Source organism: Pan paniscus, chromosome 15 (genome assembly GCF_029289425.2).
Source record: "Pan paniscus chromosome 15, NHGRI_mPanPan1-v2.0_pri, whole genome shotgun sequence".
Lineage (NCBI taxonomy): Eukaryota > Metazoa > Chordata > Mammalia > Primates > Hominidae > Pan > Pan paniscus.
The window spans coordinates 51,236,408-51,261,327 of record NC_073264.2 but is presented as its reverse complement, the minus strand read 5'-3'; the positions used below and the strand labels follow the sequence as shown (position 1 = coordinate 51,261,327).

General features: G+C 44.2%; 2 protein-coding genes across 9 annotated transcripts in view; both read left to right on the top strand.

Annotated features, from left to right (window-relative positions):
• Nucleotides 1-3,024, top strand: part of SOS2 (SOS Ras/Rho guanine nucleotide exchange factor 2) — a 113,059-nt gene extending 110,035 nt beyond the window's left edge. The window contains 3 exon segments of the mRNA XM_034937515.3: nt 1,132-1,241; nt 2,690-2,788; nt 2,790-3,024. Of these exon segments, the coding sequence (XP_034793406.2) occupies nt 1,132-1,241; nt 2,690-2,788; nt 2,790-2,885 (305 nt within the window). The 3' untranslated portion in view covers nt 2,886-3,024.
• Nucleotides 3,025-4,273: 1,249 nt separating this feature from the next.
• On the top strand, nt 4,274-16,032 carry VCPKMT (valosin containing protein lysine methyltransferase). Of its 8 annotated transcripts, none has more exons than XM_003831736.5 (6): nt 4,274-5,265; nt 5,373-5,483; nt 5,641-5,713; nt 10,252-10,371; nt 11,956-12,060; nt 14,946-16,032. In XM_003831736.5, exons 1-6 carry the CDS (start codon nt 5,000-5,002, stop codon nt 14,958-14,960), a joined length of 690 nt encoding a protein of 229 aa, XP_003831784.2. In that variant the 5' UTR covers nt 4,274-4,999; the 3' UTR covers nt 14,961-16,032. The 8 variants fall into 8 exon arrangements, with proteins under 8 accessions (XP_003831784.2, XP_054953534.1, XP_054953538.1 ...); XM_055097559.2 differs by lacking the exon at nt 14,946-16,032 and adding an exon at nt 12,584-14,938; XM_055097563.2 differs by lacking the exon at nt 10,252-10,371.
• The last annotated feature ends 8,888 nt before the right edge of the window (nt 16,033-24,920 follow it).

Genomic DNA, 24,920 nt, shown 5'->3' with positions numbered 1-24,920 from the left:
CCAGAAGTAACTGCAGAGCCACATGATCGGGATAGCAATTTTTGACATAGAATAATTAGTTTGACATATCTACTTGGATGTCTCATAAGCAGTTCAGTTAGAGTGTTTAAAGTTAAACTTATCAACTTCTTTCCCAGTTAGCGCCTGTGTTCCCAATCTCAGTATAATGACAAATAAGACATAGTTGCTGCCTTTGTAACAACTGTGTGAATATAGAGAGATCAAATGGGAAGTTGAACTATAGAAAAAACTAAAATGAAGATAGTAATTATTATATGTCTGGTTGATCTGTTTAGGGGTATTTTCCTGTCATTTATCATTTTGTAAATTTCCTTTAATGTAGTTATATAACATGTACATTATCAATGAGAGACTTGCAAAGACAAAGAGTTATGTGATATAACACTACCTTATGGGTTCCTATATGGAGGGTTTTATTACCTGTGTGGTGATGTGCCCAATCATAGCTGTTTCAAAAATATATGGTCTCGCAGGGCACGGTGGTTCATGCCTGTAATCCTAGCACTTTGGGAGGCCGAGGTGGGCGGATCACAAGGTCAGGAGTTTGAGACCAGCCTGACCAACATGGTGAAACCCTGTCTCTACTAAAAATACAAAAATTAGCTGGGGGTGGTAGTGGGTACCTGTAATCCCAGCTACTCAGGAGGCTGAGGCAGGAGAATTGCTTGAACCCGGGAGGCGGAGGTTGCAGTGAGCCGAGATCGTGCCGTTGCACTCCAGCCTAGGCGACAGAGTGGGACTCCGTCTCAAAAAAAAAAAAGTCTCTGATTAGGATGGTCTTACTTTGGAAGTTACTACAGTGTATTTAGACATGTTTTGTTTTGATTTGTGAAAGGCTTTTCAGGGAGCAGAATCTCATTAATCATAATTAAATAGTACACCTTCATTTAGCTGAAGTACCCAGCATGCCCCAGGCACTATGGTTGGTGCTAGAGACACAGAAATAAATACCCACTGCCTGCAGAAAGCTTACAATTTAATGGGGAAGATAGATAAACCAATAGTTGATACAGTCTGACAAATGCCATGGTAGAAGTATCAATCACAAATTGTGATAAAGGTTTATCTTATACTGTGAATTGTGGTTAAACTAGTCTTTTTCTCCCCCAGAGTCTTTCTTTAGTTCATGTGGTAGTTTACATAAACTAAGTGAAGAGCCCCTGATTCCTCCTCCTCTTCCTCCTCGAAAAAAGTTTGATCATGATGCTTCAAATTCCAAGGTAATCAACAGGACTTTACTCCAACTTATTCAAAGTTGTGAATCTTCAAAATAATGCCTAGTGTTATAAAGAGTCTGTGAATTATACTTTGGCTACCATTTATGGTTTTTCAGCATTTGGGTTGTTATATTTGAAAAATACTTTTAGTTGTTTAATCCTTATAAAAACCTTTTCTAAATAAGAGGCTGGGCCGGGCGCGGTGGCTCATGCCTGTAATCCCAGCACTTTGGGAGGACGAGGCGGGTAGATCACCTGAGATCAGGAGTTCGAGACCAGCCTGGTCAACATGATGAAACCCCATCTCTACTAAAAATACAAAAAATTAGCTGGGTGTGGTGGCGGGTGCCTGTGATTCCAGCTACTGGGGAGGCTGAGGCAGGAGAAGCGCTTGAACCTGGGAGTTGGAGGTTGCAGTGAGCCAGGATCGTGCCACTGCACTCCAGTCTGGGCAACAATTGCAAAACTCTTGTCTCAAAAAAAAAAAAAAAAAAAAAAAAAAGGCTGGTTGGGAGGCTGAGGCAGGCAGATCATCTGAAGTCAGGAGTTCAAGACCAGCCTGGCCAATATGGTGAAACCCTGTCTCTACTAAAAATACAAAAATTAGCCGGGCATGGTGGCGGGCACCTGTAATCCCAGCTACTCAAGAGGCTAAGGCAGGAGAATCACTTGAACCTGGGAGGTGAAGGTAGGTTGCAGTGAGCCAAGATCGCACCATTGCACTCCAGCCTGGGCGACAGAGCAAGACTCTGTCTCAAAAACTAAAACTAAAAATAAAAAAATAAAAAAGAGGCTGGAAGTACATTTTCTTTCTGGTACAGGTGGAAAAAAACTTCAGTAGTATTCCAAGTATTCTTCAAACTTTCAACTAATGCTTCTCAAAATTTTAAGGGTGCATCAGAATTACCTGAAAGGCTTGGTAAAATCAGACTGTGGAGCCACACCTCCAGAGTTTCTGATTCAGTAGTCTAGGATGGGGCCCAAGAATTTGCTTTTCTAACAAGTTCCCTACTGATGCTGATGTTGTTGGTCTCTGGATCACACTTTGAGATCTACTGCTCTAAGCCTCACTGGAGAAAGTAGCAGTAGATGCCCAGTAAGCAGAAGCTAGACATTAAAGTCCTCTAGACATCATGTCCTTTCATGTCTATAAAGCAATAAATTATTGTCACTTACCTACTATTATAATTAAAATACATAAATTTCTGAAATGTATACACAAAGCAAGATAAAGAGTTAGGATCTAAGACTTAAATTAAAACATCTCATATATAAAAATATTAAACCCAGCCCTGAATTAAACTAGGAGTACTCATAATCTGATAATTAACCCAGATTAGTTTATTTTGAGCCTCTGAATTTAACTTGACAAGAATTTTTCAGACTTAAAAATTTTTTTTTTAATTTTTCAGGAGAATAGAGGTATAATTTAATTACTTTTTTTTTTTGAGGGAAATATGAAATCTAATGATGATCCTCCTGCTATTCCACCGAGACAGCCTCCTCCTCCAAAGGTAAAACCCAGAGTTCCTGTTCCTACTGGTGCATTTGATGGGCCTCTGCATAGTCCACCTCCGCCACCACCAAGAGATCCTCTTCCTGATACCCCTCCACCAGTTCCCCTTCGGCCTCCAGAACACTTTATAAACTGTCCATTTAATCTTCAGCCACCTCCACTGGGGCATCTTCACAGAGATTCAGACTGGCTCAGAGACATTAGTACGTGTCCAAATTCGCCAAGCACTCCTCCTAGCACACCCTCTCCAAGGGTACCGCGTCGATGCTATGTGCTCAGTTCTAGTCAGAATAATCTTGCTCATCCTCCAGCTCCCCCTGTTCCACCAAGGCAGAATTCAAGCCCTCATCTGCCAAAACTGCCACCAAAGACTTACAAACGGGAGCTTTCGCACCCCCCATTGTACAGACTGCCTTTGCTAGAAAATGCAGAAACTCCCCAATGACCTTAGCCATATGTAGTCATTGACACTGGAATGGTATTTGTAAAGTTTTTTTTTTAATTTATTCAAAAAAAGACATAGTATTTTAGTACTTTTTACAAATAATGCTCTTACAAAAATGCTACTGATCAAATAAGCTTTTAAGAATTGGAAAAATAAAAATACAAAAGTCCTTCACCATTATCCTCAGGTGATCAGTAGCATTGCCTTGTCTTGGATCCTCAGTGCTGCCAAAAGGCCAGTATAAAGAATTTATATTTGCACTGTAAACTCTGCAAAAATATGGTTTAAAGTGACATGATTGCACTGAAAAGGGATAGTGCTTTTGTGAAATTTTTCAAATTTGAGTAATAGATGCCTTTTTAAGGCAGTGAATTTACACAAATATGGGAGGGGTATATGGTGTTACTGATTTTTAAACCTCTTTGACCATCTTCTAGTTTTTACTTCTAGTTTTTACATCTAGGAGAATTGTGAATAACACCAACTGTTCTTAAACTCTTTAATGCCATGTCTTAAATGCCGGTATTTGCTGCTGAAGACAAAAATGAAAAGTAGGATGAAAATAATAGAATGGCACTGTAAGTGTTTATTATTTTGTCAAAATGTAAACAAAGACTACATAACCCAATGATGGAGGGAAAAAGGGCATGTATCTCATTCAGATGTGCCTTTTGTTTTTGCAGACTATGACGTCTTTAGCTAATGAATTGCCTATTGTTATGGAAAACAGTTAATATGCCATGTATGTACAGTTTTGTTTATATTGTATATTTAAAGATACTGCTAATAACCTATATAAATTTAAGTGACTTGAGGCCTATAATACAATCTGCTACTTTACTAATTCATAAATTCAAAAAAAATTCTATGGCATAGGAACCAACTGCCTTGCCTTCAAGACCTAGTAACTTTCTCTATAAATCTCGTGTTAACTGAAATTTTTTTTAAATATATTTTTTAGATTGGTAATATTTAAACCAGCAAATACTTAAAGCTTTATTAAACATTTTAATCAGATAAGTGAGTAAAGCTTTTATTTGCCATTTGGATGCCTTCGTTCAAAGTGATAGAGTGTTTTGCTGATAGTGCTGTAGCAGCAGTTGTAAAGTAGCCAAAAGCCACGTTGTTTATTTACTGGTCTGTGGCCTTTTACTGTGCTTTGTATCAGAGTTCTTAACAAGATTAATAAATCACCCCAGTCTTAATTTTTAAAAGACTTTTAAAATATGTGTTTTCATTATAAGGAACAAAGGGGGAGATTGTTGAGTCCTATAGACACACACACACACACACACACACACACACGTTTTTTCTTCACTGTTAAATGTAAGCTGCAGGCTTCTAGCAACCACTTTTATGAATTCATACAAAAAACTAGGAGCATACTAGGAACTTGAAAAGGAAGATTGTAAGATTATAGCCATCTTTGGTAGGATCTTGGAAGCTGATTGCATTTAAGCCTTGTAACTACTATGTAAATCAAGTGTCCAACTTGGTAAACTCTGAGGTTGGCTTTGTTTTTTAAAGAGCAGATTATAATAGTTTTGTCTGGGAAAGTGATTTAAACGGCCTCTTCGTTAAGCCAAACGTGTGATTTAGGGTAGAGGGAGGCTGCCAAGCGCGTCGGGTAAGCAGGGGCCCCACGCTCGGCCCCGCCCAGGTAACGCTGCCTTCCGGGCTTTGTTAACTCGCGCGCGCTGCGTCGCCAACTCAGCGGCGGGCAGGGGGCGGAGCCGCAGGGTGGGGCGGTGCGCGTTGATGTGACGTCCCTGCGCGCGCCGCTTTCTGTTGCCGGGCGCAATGGCGGATACGCTGGAGTCCTCGCTGGAGGACCCACTGCGGAGCTTTGTGCGAGTTTTGGAGAAGCGGGATGGTACAGTGCTACGACTACAGCAGTATAGCTCCGGTGGCGTGGGTTGCGTTGTGTGGGACGCTGCCATTGTCCTTTCTAAATACCTGGAAACGCCCGAGTTTTCTGGCGACGGGGCCCACGCGCTGAGCCGGCGGTCGGTGCTGGAGCTGGGTTCGGGCACCGGGGCCGTGGGGCTCATGGCTGCTACCCTCGGGTAAGAGCTGGCGGGCGGGCGGGATGTGGGGGCGCCTTCTTGCTGGAGAAATCCGGATTACAGGCTTTCCCCCCTGTGCCTACACCTCAGTCGACGTTATTTTATAGGGCTGATGTTGTAGTCACCGATCTTGAGGAATTGCAAGACTTGCTGAAGATGAATATTAATATGAACAAGCATCTTGTCACTGGTTCTGTTCAAGCCAAGGTACTGAAATGGTTTGTATGGCCTTTCAGCTTGTTTTAAGATATTGATTTGTAGTTTGTTTTGAATTGCGTTTCATTAAAAGGATGGAAGGGGACTTTCCGGTTCTTTATAAAACAAGAGTATTTTGAATTATTAAAACAATTGAAATATTTGTTTGGCATTTTTAAGGGGGGAAGAAATAGAAGGCTTTCCTTCTCCACCCGACTACATACTGATGGCCGACTGCATATACTATGAAGAGGTAAGTATCCAGTGAGCGAAGTCTCTTCATTTAGAAGATGAACCTTATTCCATGAATTCTAAAGCACACGTTTCTTCACATTTTAACATCTTTGAATCCGGGATTTGCCTTATAGTTGATGCAGTAAAGAGAAGATAAAAGTCACCAGGGACCATATGTATATACGCTCATCATTATCATACCGACCTGGTGAAGCATGTTGAGAAAAGTGTTATATGCATTTTACTAGAGGCTTCTGTAAAAATTTTAAAGGATTTTGCCAATTGGATGTTATGAAAAGCCAAAATCCTCTCTTTTTCCCTTGGTTGTTCCCACGGAACATGTTAACCATGACATTGAGAATTAAGTTATAAATAATTCATTGTTATTTTCTTTAAATATCAGTTTGGGCCGGGCGCGGTGGCTCACGCCTGTAATCCCAGCACTTGGGAGGTCAAGGCGGGTGGCTCACCTGAGGTCGGGAGTTCGAGACCAGCCTGACCTACATGGCAAAACCCTGTCTCTACTAAAAATACAAAATTAGCCAGGCGTGGTGGTGCATGTCTGTAATCCCAGCTATTTGGGAGTCTGAGGCAGGAGAATCGCTTGAACCTGGGAGGCGGAGGTTGCAGTGAGCCGAAATCACGCCATTGCATTCCAGCCTGGGCAACAAGAGCAAAACTCCGTCTCAAAAAAAAAAAAAAATACATCAGTTTGTATAGTGTTGTGGGCATCGATTATTTTTTTTTTTTTCTTTCTTTTTTATTGATCATTCTTGGGTGTTTCTCGCAGAGGGGGATTTGGCAGGGTCACAGGACAATAGTGGAGGGAAGGTCAGCAGATAAACAAGTGAACAAAGTTCTCTGGTTTTCCTAGGCAGAGGACCCTGCGGCCTTCCACAGTGTTTGTGACCCTGGGTACTTGAGATTAGGGGGTGGTGATGACTCTTAACGAACATGCTGCCTTCAAGCATCTGTTTAACAAAGCACATCTTGCACCGCCCTTAATCCATTCAACCCCGAGTGGATACAGCACATGTTTCAGAGAGCACAGGGTTGGGGATAAGGTCACAGATCAACAGGATCCCAAGGCAGAAGAATTTTTCTTAGTACAGAACAAAATGAAAAGTCTCCCATGTCTACCTCTTTCTACACAGACACGGCAACCATCGGATTTCTCAATCTTTTCCCCACCTTTCCCCCCTTTCTATTCCACAAAACCGCCATTGTCTTCATGGCCCGTTCTCAATGAGCTGTTGAGTACACCTCCCAGATGGGGTGGTGGCCGGGCAGAGGAGCTCCTCACTTCCCAGTAGGGGCGGCCGGGCAGAAGCGCCCCTCACCTCCCAGATGGGGCGGCTGGCCGGGCGGGGGGCTGACCCCCCCCCGCCTCCCTCCCGGACGGGGCGGCTGGCCGGGCGGGGGGCTGACCCCCCCACCTCCCTCCCGGACAGGGCGGCTGGCCAGGCAGAGGAGCTCGTCACTTCCCAGTAGGGGCGGCCGGGCAGAGGCGCCCCTCACTTCCCCGACGGGGCGGCTGGCCCGGCGGGGGGCTGACCCCCCCCCACCTCCCTCCCGGACGGGGCGGCTGGCCGGGCAGAGGGGCTCCTCACTTCCCGGTAGGGGCGGCCGGGCAGAGGCGCCCCTCACCTCCCGGACAGGGCAGCTGGCCGGGCGGGGGGCTGATCCCCCCACCTCCCTCCGGACGGGGCGGCTGGCCGGGCGGGGGGCTGACCCCCCCACCTCCCTCTCGGATGTTGTGGCTGGCCGGGCGGGGAGCTGACCCCCACACCTCCCTCCCGGACGGGGCGGCTGGCCGGGCGGGGGGCTGACCCCCCCACCTCCCTCCCGGACGGGGTGGCTGGCCGGGCGGGGGGCTGACCCCCCCCACCTCCCTCCCAGACAGAGCGGCTGGCCGGGCAGAGGGGCTCCTCACTTCCCAGTAGGGGCGGCCAGGCAGAGGCGCCCCTCACCTCCCGGACGGGGCGGCTGGCCAGGCGGGGGGCTAACCCCCCCACCTCCCTCCCGGACGGGGCGGCTGGCCGGGCGGGGGGCTGACCCCCCCACCTCCCTCCCAGACAGAGCGGCTGGCCGGGCAGAGGGGCTCCTCACTTCCCAGTAGGGGCGGCCGGGCAGAGGCACCCCCCACCTCCTGGACAGGGCGGCTGGCCGGGCGGGGGGCTGATCCCCTCACCTCCCTCCCGGATGGGGCGGCTGGCCAGGTGGGGGGCTGATCGCCCCCACCTCCCTCCCGGACGGGGCGGCTGGCCGGGCGGGGGGCTGACCCCCCCACCTCCCTCCCGGACGGGGCAGCAGGCCGGGCAGAGGGGCTCCTCACTTCCCAGTAGGGGCGGCCGGGCAGAGGCACCCCTCGCCTCCTGGATGGGGCGGCTGGCCAGGCGGGGGGCTGACCCCCCCACCTCCCTCCCGGACGAGGCGGCTGGCCGGGCAGAGGGGCTCCTCACTTCCCGGTAGGGGCGGCCGGGCAGAGGCGCCCCTCACCTCCCGGACGGGGCGGCTGGCTGGGCGGGGGGCTGACCCCCCCACCTCCCTCCCGGACGGGGCGGCAGGCCGGGCAGAGGGGCTCCTCACTTCCCAGTAGGGGCGGCCGGGCAGAGGCAACCCTCGCCTCCCGGACGGGGCAGCTGGCCAGGCGGGGGGCTGACCCCCCACCTCCCTCCCGGACGAGGCGGCTGGCTGGGCAGAGGGGCTCCTCACTTCCCGGTAGGGGCGGCCGGGCAGAGGCGCCCCCCACCTCCTGGACAGGGCGGCTGGCCGGGCGGGGGGCTGATCCCCTCACCTCCCTCCCGGACGGGGCGGCTGGCCAGGTGGGGGGCTGATCCCCCCACCTCCCTCCCGGACGGGGCGGCTGGCCGGGCGGGGGGCTGACCCCCCCACCTCCCTCCCGGACGGGGCAGCAGGCCGGGCAGAGGGGCTCCTCACTTCCCAGTAGGGGCGGCCGGGCAGAGGCACCCCTCGCCTCCCGGACGGGGCGGCTGGCCAGGCGGGGGGCTGACCCCCCACCTCCCTCCCGGACGGGGCGGCTGGCCGGGCGGGGGGCTGACCCCCCCACCTCCCTCCCGGACGAGGAGGGAGGACGCTCCTCACTTCTCAGACGGGGTGGCTGCCAGGCGGAGGGGCTCCTCACTTCTCAGACGGGGCGGTTGCCGGGCAGAGACGCTCCTCACATCCCGGACGGGGCGGCAGGGCAGAGGTGCTCCCCACATCTCAGACGATGGGTGGCCGGGCAGAGACGCTCCTCACTTCCCAGATGTGATGGCGGCCGGGAAGAGGCGCTCCTCACTTCCTAGATGGGATGGCGGCCGGGCAGAGACGCTCCTCACTTTCCAGACTGGGCAGCCAGGCAGAGGGGCTCCTCACATCCCAGACGATGGGGCGGTCAGGCGGAGACGCTCCTCACTTCCCAGACGGGGTGGCTGCCAGGCAGAGGCTGCAATCTCGGCACTTAGGGAGGCCAAGGCAGGCGGCTGGGAGGTGGTTGTAGCGAGCCGAGATCACGCCACTGCACTCCAGCCTGGGCGCCATTGAGCACTGAGTTAACGAGACTCCGTCTGCAATCCCAGCCCCTCGGGAGGCCGAGGCTGGCGGATCACTCGCGGTTAGGAGCTGGAGACCAGCCCAGCCGACGCATCGAAACCCCGTCTCCACCAAAAAAATACGAAAACCAGTCAGGCGTGGTGGCGCGCGCCTGCAATCGCAGGCACTCGGCAGGCTGAGGCAGGAGAATCGGGCAGGGAGGTTGCAGTGAGCTGAGATGGCAGCAGTACCGTCCAGCTTCGGCTCGGCATCAGAGGGAGACCGTGGAAAGAGGGGAGAGGGGGGAGGGGGCATCGATTATTTTAAAAATAATTAGCATTGAACCAAGTTAGGGTCAGATTTAACTTTTGTAGGGAAATCGATTAAATCCCAAATTAGATTAAATAAAATTAAACTTTTAAGGGTAAAGTTGATTCCATTTGTTTCCCATGAGAACTCCAAAATGCAGTCATCTGAATCCTTTTTCTGGAAACCAAAATCAGTACATGGTTTAGTTAACAGGAGCTTACCCAATCATTAGTTACAGAGGGGTTTTTGTTTGTTTGTTTTTGTTTTAAGATAGGGGTCTTGCTCTGTCACACATGTTGTAGTGCAGTGGAGTGATCATAGCTCACTGTAACCTCGAGCTCCTGAGGCTCAAGTAATCCTCCCATTCAGCCTCCTCAATAGCTAGGACTATAGGTGTGCACCGGCATGCTGGCTAATTTTTAAATTTTTTGTAAGGTGTTGCGGGGGCGGGGTTTGTCTCTCGCTATATTCTCCAGGCTGGTCTTCAACTCCTGCTTTCAAGCGATCTTTCCACCTCTGCCTTCCAAAGTGTTGATATTACAGGTGTGAGCCACTGCACCTAGCCTAGAGCTTTAATTACATGTGCTTTGTTGGATTGATTCAAAGATGGATAAATTGTAGGGGAGCTATAAATACCCCTGTACCTCCTCAACCTACTTTTACAGTGGAAAAATTTTTAAATCAAAAACAAAAAATATATTCTTTTTTAAATAGTCTTTGGAGCCATTGCTGAAAACTCTAAAAGATATCAGTGGATTTGAAACTTGTATTATATGTTGTTATGAACAACGAACAATGGGGAAAAATCCAGAAATTGAGAAAAAATATTTTGAGGTAAGTATTAAGTACTCTATTATCTTTGTAGTGATTTCCGTTCAGGGGGGCTGTATGTGACTCTTCAAGTATATTATGGTAATTTTGGGTGGGGAAAACATTGTGTTTGTGTGAAGCTGAGGAAAGGATCTTCACAGCCCATGATTCTACGAAGCTCCCCTTTTTCATCTTTTCTGATACTTTATTTCATTTCTAATTAGTTGATCTATGGCTACAGAAGAATGTTAAATAATACGGGTGCCACTCCTTTTTAAGAACAGTTTTCAGTGTTTATTAAACATGATGCTGCCTTTGGGGAACATATCAATGATGTATGTATTACCTTTGGAGAATACGTGATAGAAATGTGCAGGTGATAAGTTGTTTTTGTTTTTGTTTTTGTTTTGAGACAGGGTTTCACCCTGTAGCCCATGCCGGAGTGCAGTGGCACAGTCAGGGCTCACTGCAGCCTCAACCTCCTGGGCTCAAGTGATCCTCCTGCCTCAGCGCCACCCGCCCACCCCCCCCCCCCCCCCCAAGTAAGTGGGACTACAGGCATGTACCACCACACCCGGCTAACTTTTTGTATTTTTTTGTAGAGATGGGGTTTTCCCATGTTGCCAAGTGATAAGTTTTTACTTCTGTGTTTTTCTCTACATATTTATGAAACCTCCAACCTAGATACCTGTCTATTTTTAGGGTCTTTTTTTTTTTTTAACTTTTTGTCTGAAATAGTTAGAAAAGACTTACAGGAAGTTGCAAATATAGTATATAGGGTTTTATGTATCTGTCGCTCTTCTTCCCCTAGTGATAACCCAAACCCTTTTTATGGGCACAAATCTATCACATTGTGAGTGACTCCTTTTGAGGGTACATCTATATAGGCCTGCAGTTTTGTCTGCTGAAAGGACTACTTTGGTTTAATGAGAAAGCAGGTATATGACTTCCTCAGGTAACATATACTAAAATGTTTGTTTATTTTCATGTTTTTCTTGAATATGAAAAATGTTCATGAACTTTTGAAATGATGCATAATGAAAATTTCGTACTGTTAAACAGCTTTTATTGGGGTAAAGCATATGTAAAATGCATACGTATCAGTCAAGTGCTGAGCTTAATTTTTCATGTGTATACACCCAAGTGACTACTTACCAACATAAAGATAGAGGACATTTTCAGGATCTTGGAAGGTTTGCACACTGCCCTTTCCCAGGCAATACTCAAAAGGTAACCACTGGCCAGGCGCGGTGGCTCACGCCTGTAATCCCAGCACTTTGGGAGGCCGAGATGGGCAGATCACGAGGTCAGGAGTTCGAGACCAACCTGGCCAACATGGTGAAACCCTTTCTTTACTAAAAATACAAAAATTAGCTGGGTGTGGTGTCGTTTGCCTGTAATCCCAGCTACTCAGGAGGCTGAGGCAGGAGAATCACTTGAACCCAGGGAGGCGGAGGTTGCAGTGAGCCAAGATTGCACCACTGCACTCCAGCCTGGGTGACAGAGTGAGACTCTCAAAAAAAAAAAAGTAACCAGCATTCTGACTTCTGTCACCCACAGGTCAGTTCATATTATTGAATTTGAAGTATGTCTCTTTTAAATTTATAGCTCCTTCAGCTAGATTTTGACTTTGAAAAAATTCCTTTGGAAAAACATGATGAAGAGTATCGAAGTGAAGATATTCATATTATATACATCAGAAAGAAAAAATCGGTAAATAACATTCTCAGTTCTTCATTCTCCAAGGAGGTTTCATCAGCTGGACACTATTTCAGGGCATATGTGTGGTATGGGCGTTGATTTTGATGTGGAGAAACAGCTATAATGATTCACTGGACTCAGGCAGTAACTTCAGTGTCAAGATAATTTAATCTATCTTGCCTTGGGTTTTTGCTCTAAAGCCAGGCTTTTTTTTTTTTTTTTTTTTTCGTATTTTTTAAGTAGAGACACGTTTCACCGTGTTGCCTAGACTGGTGTCGAACTCCTGGGCTCAAGTGATCCGCCCACTTCGGCCTCCCAAAGTTCTGAGATTACAGGCATCAGCCACCATACCTGGCCAGGCTTCGCTTTTAAAGGCCTTTTCCAGCTTCTCCATAGGCGTAAATTGTATAGCTCTATAATTGGGTATTACCTCAGACAAGTTATTAGCTATTTATAAGTTTCTTTTATCTCTGTGAGATTTTAAAATGCCTGCTCTTACCTTTGTGAACTTTTCCTTATTAAAAATTGTTTACAGGAAATGAAATATAACAAGGCAGATGAGTCCATAAAAGATAAATGCACTCAATTAAGTAGAATTTATGTATCTTCCCCCTTCTTGGTGCATGTTTTACCCTGTATAACAATCACATTTTATGCAGGTTGCCTCAGTGACACCTAGGGTTTGAGCCTGTAGAAAGAGGGAAGAATTGTACTTCATCCTTTTTTTTTTTTGAAATAGGGTCTCACTCTGTCATCCAGGCTGGAGTACAGTGGTGCAATCTCGGCTTGCTGCAGCCTCTGCCTTGCAGGCTCAAGAAGTGATCCTCCCACCTCAGCCTCCTGAGTACCTGGGACCATAGGCATGCACCACCATGCCCAGCTAATTTTTGTATTTGTTTTTTTTTTGTAGAGACAGGGTTTTGCCATGTTGTCCAGGCTGATTTTGCACTCCTGGACTCCAGTGACCTGCCCACCTCGGCCTCCCAAATTGTTGGGATTACAAGTGTGAGCTGCTGCGCCTGGCCTTTCATCTATTTTTGTATTTCCAGCACCTTTGGTATATGTGACTAGTGTAAGGCAGGGAGATGATTAGTTTTATGAATTAAGGATGCTAGATTCAATAAGCCCACACTTTTTCTATCATCTTTGCTTTGATTATGTTTGTGGTAAAGTTTTCTGATTATATGAATTCTAGTCAAAAGCAAATAAAACTTAGGGAACAGAAGTAGGTGTTAGGACTAAATCTAAGTAAAAAGGCAGCAGCGGGATTATTCAGATTAACATTTATGTGGCATGGTGCCACAGATACAAAAAAAACTGTTTTGTGCTTTAAGGGATCTAGTGTTAAGCTGTTGTGCAGTTTTAAAAGTAGAATTTTTTGGAGGCAGAAAGATTTTGTGTTTCCTAAATATAGAGGCTTTTTTTTTTTTTTTCGGCCAAAAAAAAAACAACTCTTAGTTGATGTAATTCACATACCATAAAATTCACACTTTTAAGGTGTACAATTTGGTGGTTTTTAGTATATTCACATAGTTGTGTAAATCACCACTTTCTAATTTTAAACGATTTCACCCCCCAGAGAAGCCTCTTACCCATTAGCAGTCACTCCCTGTTACCCCCGTCCCCAGCTGCTGGCAGCCACTAATCTCTATGGATTTGCCTATTCTGCACATGTCATATGTAACAAGTCACATACTGTGTGGCCTCTTGTGCCTGTCTTCTTTCACTCAGCACAGTATTCTCAAGCCTCATCTACATTGTAGCACACATTAGCACTTAACTCCTTTTTGTGGCTGAATAATATTCCTTTATGTGGCTATACCACACCTTATCCATCCATTGATGAGATGAATAAGGCTGCTATGGACGTTCATCTACAAATTTTTGTGTGAACATGTTTTCACACCTCTTGAGTATATACCTAGAGGAACTGCAAGGTTATATGGGAACTCTGTTTAACTTTTTGAAGACTTGCCAAACTGTGTTCCAAATCTACCATACCATTAAACATTCTCACCAGCAGTGTATAAGGGTTCCAGTTTTCTCCACATTTTTACCAACATTTGTTAATTATACCCATCTCACTGGGTATGAGATAGTCTCTAAACTGTGGTTTTCATTTCTCTAATGACTAATGATGTTGGGTATCTTTTCTGTATTTAGAAGAAATGCTTGGCCCATTTTCAGATTGACTTATTTGTCTTTTTACTTTTGAGTTGTGAGAGTTCCTTATACATTCTGAATACTAAACACTTACAGATGCATTATTTGTGAATATTTTCTCCCATTCTGTGGGTTGTCTTTTCATTTTCTCAATAGTGTGTCTTGTATTTTCTTAATTTATTATTTTCTTATTTTTCTTTTGAGACAGAGTCTCGCACTGTCACCCAGTCTGGAGTGCAGTGGCATGATCTTGGCTCAGTGCAACCTCTGCCTCCCAGGTTCAAGTGATTCTCCTGTGTGAGCCTCCCAAGTAGCTGGGACTAAAGGCATGTGCCACGACGCCCAGCTAATTTTTTTGTATTTTTAGTAGAGATTGGGTTTCACTAGGTTGGCCAGGCTTGTGTCGAACTCCTGGCCTCAAGTGCTCTGCCACCTCAGCCTCCCAAAGTGCTGGGATTACAGGTGTGAGCCACCACACCCAGCCTATGTTGTGTCTTTTGAAGCACATATATTTTAATTTTGATAATGTCCAATGCATCTGTTCTTTCTTCAGTTGCTTGTTAGGTGTCAGCAAAGAACCATCTATAAACATGCATGGTTGTTCACTTGAATTGCATGTAGCCACTGTTATACTAGGCATACTAGGCATTATGAGGCATATTAGGCATTATTAAATACCCAGTAAATAGTTTGTGGTAAATCAATCTTTTAAGTTTCCTTTTTTTTTCTTATAGAAATTTCCATCGTGAAGCCTTTAATCATCTTACCCAAGGCTCTAACAACCTGGGTAAACTAAAGATGTGAATAGAGCATGTGAATACAGCCTGGGAAGATTGTGTTCACAGATTTTTTTTCCGGCACGTCCTTAGAGATCCGATGTATAGATGATGACCACCAGGGGCTGTCTGCAATACGAAAAATTCCTGCTTGCCTGCCTGCCTGCCAATGGCCCTGAATCCAGCTTAGGTTACTTAGTTCAGCATCAAGTTCTTCTTAAATGTTGGGAATCAGTTATTCAAATAAAAATTGGTATTGAGGCGAGGCTGAAATCTGCCAAAAACAGTGAGCCAACATGATTGACTGGACCTTTTACAGGAAGCTAGAGATAAATTTCTGAAGAGAACTATCTGCTATTATATAATAATGTTTTAAATTCAAACTAGTAAATTTTAGTTTGTCTTCAAAGTTTAAAAGGTTTTCATTTTGTACATAATTATACAATATTTATCATTTGTATTTTCCACTTCATTTCTTTTAAAATATCTTTAATACTGAAATGTTCTTTTAATTTTAAAAAGAACTGAGATATTGTCTTGTATACTTATATTGGCCAAAGTTTTCTTTTCCTCCACCATACATATCTATGTGATTTAATCAGTAAATTGTACTGTAATGAGTTGCTAAGAAGACAAATCAGAAGATTGGAGGAACAAAAGATATCTTTACAGATTTTTCATTTGAGCATGGAGTGAGAATAGAAAGACCAGTTTCAGGCTTATGCACTTACAATGTGGCTCATGCACTTTATGTATATGTTCCAGGAAAATCTGGCTTAAAAATACTGGTATTGTTTACATGAAGCAGTGAAAGGTTTTTGAATAACTACAAATGTAGTTCTATATGTATATACCAAATGAATTTTTGTTCTGTGTCTCTCTGTTTTATGTTATGAAGCCATTTGCTCATATACAATAATCTGTCAAGGACTTTAATCATACTTGTTCCAAAGAGTAGTAACCGGATGGAATTCTGGTATTTACAGGCATTGGTGCTAGATGGTACATTTTATGTGTTAAAATAAACATTGTTTTTGAGACCTTGTGACTGTGAATTCCAGAAATACCTTTGAAGAAAGTGAACATCTAAACAGTTAGCAGGAGCAAAAGCAGCCCTATTTAGAGACATTAAGGATACAAGTCAAGAAATCAGTTCATTCCTTTCAGGTTTATTTCAGTCTTAAAAGTTTCCTTTGCTGGTCTCCCCGCCCCAAGATACTTTGTTCATACTGTCCTTAGCATTTCATTAAGCAGTTTGCAAGGCAGTGTAACCTAAATCTATGGTGCTTTGTGAGGTACAGATAGTGCTAGCTGTTATTAATGATGTCTTAGGACAAATGACCACTTTTTAGCTTGTTTTATAACATGAAATTTGTAAAAATAAGTTTGACCTTGACTATAATAGTCCACCCAGGTTCCTTAAATGTCATTTTACCCTCCAGTTTTTATGCCCTCCTGCTTTCTCTTTTTTCTTTTTTTTTTTTTTGTTTTTTTTTTGAGACAGGGTTTTGTTCTGTTGCCCAGGCTGGAGTGCAGTAGTGGCACAATCTTGGCTCACTGCAACCTACTCTTCCCAGGCTCGGGTGATCCTCCTACCTCAACCTCCTTAGTAGCTGGAACTACAGGTGCGCCACCACAGCTGGCTAGCTTTGTTGTATTTTTTGTAGAGTCAGGGTTTCACCATGTTGCCCAGACTGGTCTCAAATTCCTGGAGCCAAGTGATCCACCCTCCTTATCCCCGGAAAGTGCTGGGATTACTAGCCATGAGCCACTGCACCTGGCCCTCTCTTTTAATACACACTATCTGTGGGTCTTTGGCCTGAAGTCCCCCTTGATTTTACTGTATGAAAACCCAGATCTTTTAGTTCAGAAAAATGAAACTTCACTAATTTCCTGGAGGAGTCGGGCTGAAGTCGGCCTCTGTGCAACTTTGCCAAAATCACACTCTTGCTTGACTTCCTCCCCCTTCCTCTTTGGCTATTCCCATTCCTTTACTTAACCTTGATAAATCATTTGCATACATTCCTCTCTGCTTCTGGAGAACTCACCTAAGTACTGACTGTAGAGGAAATTTGTAATTGAAAGTCAAATAGGCCCCATGCGCGGTGGCTCACGCCTGTATGCCGAGGCGGGCGGATCTCCTGAGGTCGGGAGTTGGAGACCAGCCTGGCCAACGTGGTGAAACCCTGTCTCTACTAAAAATACAAAAATTAGCCTGGCATGGTGGCGTGCACTGTAATCCCAGCTACTTGGGAGGCTGAGGCAGGAGAATAGCTTGAACCCTGGAGGTGGAGGCTACAGTGAGCTGAGATGGAGCCACTGCACTCCAGCCTGGGTGACAGAGCAAGACTCCGTCTCAAAAAAAAAAAAAGGTCAAATAGGATATCTTTCTTGTTCTGGAATAAGGCCAAAACTGAAGTCAGGGTGCCAATCCTCACATTCTAAGATTCGACCAGTGGTGGTTAGGACCAGTGAATGCTACAGGGCTTACTGAAGGTGGCCAGTTCAGAGAACATGCTCCATCACCAACTACTATTCCACAGACAGCTGGGGAGCTCTGGAAGAGGTCTCCTTTCGGAGGAGTCTGTTGTTAGGGAATGTAATTTAGTCTTTTGGGCTTTCGAATGTGGAGAGATAACAAGTTGTACCTGCACTCACAAACCACAGGAGGAGGCTGGGTGAGGTGGCTCATGCCTGTAATCCCAGCACTTTGGGAGGCCAAGGCAGGCAGATCACTTGAGCCCAGGAGCTTGAGACCAGGCTGGGCAACATAGCAAGACCCTGTTTCTACAAAACATACAAAAAATTACTTGGGTGTAGTGGTGTACACCTGTAGTCCCATCCATACTAGGGAGGCTGATGTGGGAGGTTCATCTGAGCCCAGGGAGGTTGCGACTGCAGTGAGCCATGATTGCACCACTGCACTCCAGCCTGGGTGACAGTGAGACCCTATCTCAAAAAAACAAACAAAACCGCAGGAGGAAGGCCTGAGGAAGTAACTAGAGATTCAAGATGTTTGCAAGTATGGGAGACCAGTATTTCTCTTTCTGGCTGGATTTGTGTTTACCCACCAGCAGCAGATTCCGAAGCATGGAGACAGAATTAGAGGAGTGATGTGGGAACTGTAAGGCTGAGGGGTATTGAAGATGCACTCTGCCAGCCTGAGAAATGATGCATGAATTGAGGGTTAGAAGACTTCTGCAACAACATGAAGGAGGGGACGACGTGGTTTAAAAGGCAAGTGCAATGGATGAGGTGCTGCCACTAGCTGGGGCTCAGCCAGGACACAGCTAATTCCCAAATCCCAAGGGACTGCCAATGCCTTGGCCTGTGGGCAAGTGTGGGTTGCCTCTGCACAATGGAGCTCGTAAACTACTTATCAGAATGCAGTTATAGCCAATTAGGGAAAGGGTTGCAACCCCACAGTAAGGCAGTGTTTCTCAAACGAGGCTGCACGTGGAAAATTAAAAGCACACAAAACCCATGTTCAGGCCCTATCCCAGTCCAGTTTAATCAGAGGCATAGTAGTTTTGTTAAGGGGTTCCAGATGGTCTTAATGTTTGCCTTAAATTGAGAACCACTGCAACAAGGAAACCTCTTTTAGCATCTACTTCCCAAGGAGAAGAGAGCAAAGAAAGAAGAAAGTATATAAAAAGCAAACCATCTGTGAATAGAGTGGGCCCCTAGTACATACGGACAAAAAACCACTTGGAATCCGATGTGGAACCTTGTATGAAATAGGAGGTTTTAAAATAAACAGGACTGAACTTTGGAAATGGAAATAGACTATAAATATAATCTGAAAATTAGAGAATCTGGCCAAGAAGGCAAAGGTGATGCTACTCAAGAAGGAAGGGGGATTCAACAGTTAAAAATTGTTGCAGGTCCAGTCTCCAATGACTTGAGTCTCTTCTGTACACCAGTTATAACTTTAAACATCTTTGAGGTTGCATAACTTTGCATTTTAATCTACCACAGTTTATAACCAAGGGTCCATGGATCATATGTTTGGTGAAGTTGGAAATGAAATTAGTTTGTTGTTGTTTTGTTTTGTTTCGAGACAGACTCTCACTCTGTCACCCAGGCTGGAGTGCAATGGTGTGATCTTGGCTCACTGCAACCTCCGCCTCCCAGGTTCAAGCGATTCTCCTGCCTCAGCCTCTGAAATAGCTGGGATTACAGGCACCTGCCACCACACCCAGCTAATTTTTGTATTTTTAGTAGAGATGGGGTTTCACCATGTTGGTCAAGCTGGTCTGGAGCTCCTGACCTCAAGCAATCCACCCTCCTTAGCCTCCCAAAGTGTTGGGATTATGTGCGTGAGCCACTGCACCTGGCCTAGGTTATTTTAAAGTAAGAACTATTAATCCAGAATGTTAGTGGGAATTTTTTTATACACAGCATATCTTTTAATTTTTTCTTACCTTTCTTGAAAATTTCCTTGTTAAATGATGCAAAATATGATATGACAGATTATAGGTATTTTAATTTAAAGAAGAGTATGGGTTATAGAAACATCTGTTGTTCTAAAGGCCACCTGTAGATGGCATTGCTTGACTTTGTCTTTAAATGTTTTCTAGAAAGGAAGTTGTTAAAATAGAATCTACTTTGAAATGCAATCACATTTTAAAGGTGAACGAAATTAGATTTTTAAAAAAGCCTACCTTTTGAGTTACTTTCAGAAGATAACACAGGGTAAGTAAAACAAGTTTTTTTCTTGTAAAATTGTATTTGGTTTATCTTTCCGTTTCTTTCTGATATGCCTTTTGAATATCATTCAAAAAGCTACGTTACTACAATTCATAAAATGTTTTCTCTGCTATTGATATCTTCTGTGAAAAGAAGACAGATATTTAAGAGGCTAAATTAATTCAAGTGACGTTCTGAAAATTAAAATTCACCTTGAAAGTACCTTTCACATAATCATGATTTTACATCTGAGACACTTAAAACTTCTCATATTAATTAGTTTTTCAAAGCAGTTTTTTTTTTTTTCTTCAATAGAGTAAGTGGTAGTTCTTACTTCTGAAGGCTGAAGCTGTGTCTTTGGTTCCCACAGTCCTGTAGGCACAGGCCAGGTATTTGACTTCTGGGTTTTCTTTTTTCTCAGGAAACATCAGGATTTGAAAGAGTTTTGATTCATTGATAACAAACATTGTTAGAGGAGAATATTCAGTTTTCATACCATAAAGACCTTCACTCTAATAGAAATACAGAAAAAGAAAACTGTTGCAACGATATCTTCCTGAAAATTAATGGAAAAGCTAAGTTTTTACTTTCCATAATATTGGGTAGGAAAGCAATAAATTCTCAAGGCATTTTCACCAGTTAAAGTTTAAACCATTAGATATTTGGGGTTGTTGAAGACATTGAAGTTCTTATGTGTTGGTGAAGTTCTGTGAATATCTAGTGAGTCCCCATCAACTGTGAGATACATTCTAAGTCATTGATTATTAATGACGATGCTATCATTTGCAAATGATAAACCTAAAATATGGTACAGCAAATTATCTCCATGATAATATTTTGCTCACGTGCATTCTGAAAACAGTGTCAGCACAGAGGCTCTGAGACCAGATTATCTGGGTTTGAATCCCAGTGCTGCCACTTACTAGCTGTGTGACCTTGAAGTTACTTAAACGCTGTGTGCCTCAGTTTCCTCATATGTAAGGTAAAGATCATAATATCTTATAGGTTGCTGTGGAGATTAAATTAGTCAAATACATGTAATGTACTTAGGTACTAGGCACATAGTAAGTGTTCAATAAATGTGACTGTAGTTGGGGTGGAATTACGGTGGGCACTTGGAAAATATGCATAATGCAAGTCAGTTTTATCTGTTGCAGTGTGAAATCTGGGCACCTTTTTGAGAGTATAGGATGCATGTAAACATTGCTGCCCAGTCACGGTGGGAATGGCAGCTGGGATGGGAGGAAGTTGAGAACATTGTTACACAACATGTACTGTTATTTAAACAAATAACAATCTTAGAAAAATGAAGATACGGGGAAGAAAATTTTTGTTCACTGTTCATTTTTACAGTTTGAAAGCAACTGCCACGAGCATTCGAAGGCCAATAGGGACAGAGCAAATCCTCGTTTCTAAATATGGGAGCCTGGGTTTGCTGGCTGGAGCTCCAGGATTAACATTCCACCGCCCTGGACCCTTACTCAATTCTTCCTTCCACGGTTCTTTGCTAAACCTGAGACCAGATGGGTAGCAGGCCATTAAAGTACAGCAGAAAGTCATTTTTCTGAAGTCTGAGACTTGATCTATCTGCATAACGATATTTTCAGAGTTTATATTTATTAACTCTAAAAGAGCAATGTGACTTTAAAATATGTTTGTAGCAGTTGTTTCTTGCCTAAATAATCTTTCACTGTGTAATGAGTGCGTGTGTGGGATGCAGGACTTAACTAATTCCTCAGGCTAACTGACCATGTCTTTTACTAACAGACAAGAATGACAAAACCTTGGATTGTGTCTGTTTCTCCATCAGCCAGTGTAAAGTGGCACATAGGCTTTACTTCAGAAGGGGTGTGCAATCTTCCCTGGGCCACACTGGAAGGAGAAGAATTGCCTTTGGGCCACGCGTAAAATACACTAGTGATAGCTGATGAGTTTTTTAAAAATTGCAAAAAAATCTTATAATGTTTTAAGAGGGTTTACGAATTTGTGTTAGTCCACGTTCAAAGATGTCCTGGGCCATATGCGGCCCATGAGCAGTGGGCTGGACAAACTTGCTTTCTGCTTCTGCGTTATATTAAACTTGCAAGGCCTTTCTGTTTGCAATTAATGGAAAATATTGTCGTGAATACTCAATAGGTGGTCTTCATTTTTAGAAACCTTTATACATTACCTATAATACAGTAACTTATTTTGTTGAATTAATTCACATTTTTTAATTTTCACAGGTTGAAAACAAGGATATTTCTTCCTTGCAAAGCAAAATTAAAATGTTTGTAAAAGATCTGGCCTAGATGCAGTTTTTATAGGCTTAAACGTTTGAGTAGTTAACAAATTCCTTTCAGGTTATTAGTTCTAATGAGGTACCACTGACAGCTTTTTGATAGATCAGTGCTGTTAAATACTTTTGGGTTTTTTGTTGTTGTTTGTTTGTTTGAGACAGAGTCTCACTCTGTCACCCAGGCTGGAGTGTAGTGGAGCAATCTTGGCTCACTGCAACCTCCACCTCCCAGGTTTAAGCAATCTTCCTACTTCAGCCTCCTGAGTAGCTGGGATTACGGGCACGAGCCACCATGACCGGCTCAGTTTTATATTTTTTGTAGTGATGGGGTTTGGCCATGTTGCCTAGGCTGATCTCAAACTCCTGAGCTCAAGCAATCTGCCTGCTTTGGCCTCCCAAATTGCAGGGATGAGCTACCACACCTGGCCTTGAGTAGTTTTTTAAAAGTTACCTTTAACTCAGATTTGTTAATCTGCTGAAGTCCAGGCATTAACGATGTGAGTTCCAGGTGCTTGTGTTGGTTCATGATTGTTTGACAAATCATTGCCAGAGTTTTAGGTATACAGTACAAACAATCTCATGTATCTACATTCAGTACTCAACCTTGTTCTTTTAAGGAATGTGTCCTGATAACCTGCTTGTGCTGCATGCACAGTACAGCAATGTACTGAGGTGCTACATATACAAATTACTATTTTTTTTTTTTTTTTGAGATGGAGTTTCGCTCTTGTTGCCCAGGCTGGAGTGCAATGGTGCAATCTTGGCTTACCACAACCTCCGCCTCCCAGGTTCAAGTGATTCTCCTGCCTCAGCCTCCCTAGTAGCTGGGATTACAGGCATGTGCCACCACTCCCAGCTAATTTTGTATTTTTAGTAGAGACAGGGTTTCTCCATGTTGGTCAGGCTGGTCTCAATCTCCCAACCTCAGGTGATCCGCCCGCCTCGGCCTCCCAAAGTGCCGGGATTACAGGCATGAGCCACCGCGCCCAGCCACAAATTACTATTTTTTTTATACGAAGCTTAGATGAGAAGCTTTACACTTGTGTTTAGAATGAGTGTAAATAATCTCATGGCATATAATTCACATGGAACAAAGGACTGGCTTCTTAAAACTTAAAAACAGGAAAAACAAGTTTCACACTCCCACAAATAATAAATGTTTAACCAGAGAATATCTTTGGATTTCAGTGACATTTATGAATGTAGGTACAGTAATGTGCTTTTAAAATAACTATTTTCTTTCTAAATCTTGTTACAAGGATTTTTTTTTTTTTTTTTTGAGAGTGTGTTTCACTCTGTTGCCCAGGCTAGAGTGCAGTGGCATGATCATAGCTCACTACAGTCTCGACCTCCTGGGCTCAAGTGGTCCTCCTGCCTCAGCCTCCCAGTAGCTGGGACTACAGGCAACATACCACTATGCCTGGCTAATTAAAAAAATATTTGTTTTTGTAGAGACAGGGTCTCACTGTGTTGCCCAGGCTGGTTTTGAACTCCTGGGCTCAAGCAGTCATCCTACCTCGGCCTCTCAAAGTGCCAGGATTACAGCTGTGAGCCACTGCAGTGGATGGATATTTTAAAAAATTCTGTTGTTCAAAACTCTTCACTCTCAAACATGTATCTGACACCCACAGTCAGTCTGTTACTCTTGTTCCCTGTGAAATGTCTGCTTGTTAACCTGAGAGTCCAAAGAACAGGAGAGGCATAGTTTGGCTGGTAGGAACAATATTCCCAGTTAGCCCTGGAAGACAGTTCCAGTTCAGTTCTAAATCCAATCGCCTTCCCTTTATGCTCCCAAGCTTTATGAGAAAACAGCTCACTTGATTACCACCTAATCTACCTGTATGTCCTTGGGCAAGTTAAACTCTGCATGTTACTTTCCCTTTCTGTAAAATGAGAATATCTACTGGCTAACATTGTGGTGATGGTTAAACTAGATAATGTATGGAGACCATACTTAAGGAAGCAGTCTCCTCAGCTTAAGCCAAAACTGTTTGTTCTGAGAATCAGACTGGTAAACTCTTGCAAACTAGAGAGGTGTACAAGAAACCATCCCAAGTAAATGACACATAAGTGGTCCAGGAAAAACAATCCTCAGTTGTTAGGAAGGATTCCAAGTTTAGCAGTGTGCCTGTTGTTTACCGTTATGTTCCAACCAGACATCTTCACCATGTCTTTTAGACCCTACCTTTGTCATAGGAAGAGAGAGGCCATAGGGGAAAATAATTGAGAGGTTACTCTTATCAAAAAAAAAAAAAAGTCCCGTAAGGCTTTAATGAGGCATGGGGCATCACTGGTTTGATACTTCCCAGCAGAATGCAATACCAAAAGCAAAAACAAAGAAATAGTCCCCTTTCAAAAACACGAAAGTCCCAATGCAGCAGACTAGTGCACACCGCAGAGGGCAGGAACAGAACTTAGCAAAGAAGTTCCCCGAGACTCCGCAAAATACTGTAAAGTGGACAGCAAATGAAATATGGCTTGTTGCTGTTAGAGTTTCTCCACAGTTAACCCAAAACTGAGGACCTATGTGTAAAGAGTCTGGAACAACGCCTGACATAAAAGATCCTCAACAGTGGGGAGGGAGAGCATCAGGATAAATAGCTTAATGCATGCTGGACTTAATACCTAGGTGATGGGTTGATGGGTGCAGCAAACCACCATGACACATGTTTACCTATGTGACAAACCTGCACATCCCGCACATGTATCCCGGAACTTAAAATCCTCAAGACATTTTACTTCTCTTCCCTTCTCTCATTTTCAAATCTACCCTCAATGACTCTTCTCAACATTCAACACATTTATTTACTCCTTCAATTCAGCGGACAGGCACTGTGCTAGGTATCAGAGGTACCCATCAGTACTCTTTTAAATATTAGGGACAAATAATAAGATGCATTCCATACCCGTAAGCAGCTCTCACATCTGTAATGAGAGGCATATGCAAAACATAATTGCAACTCAGA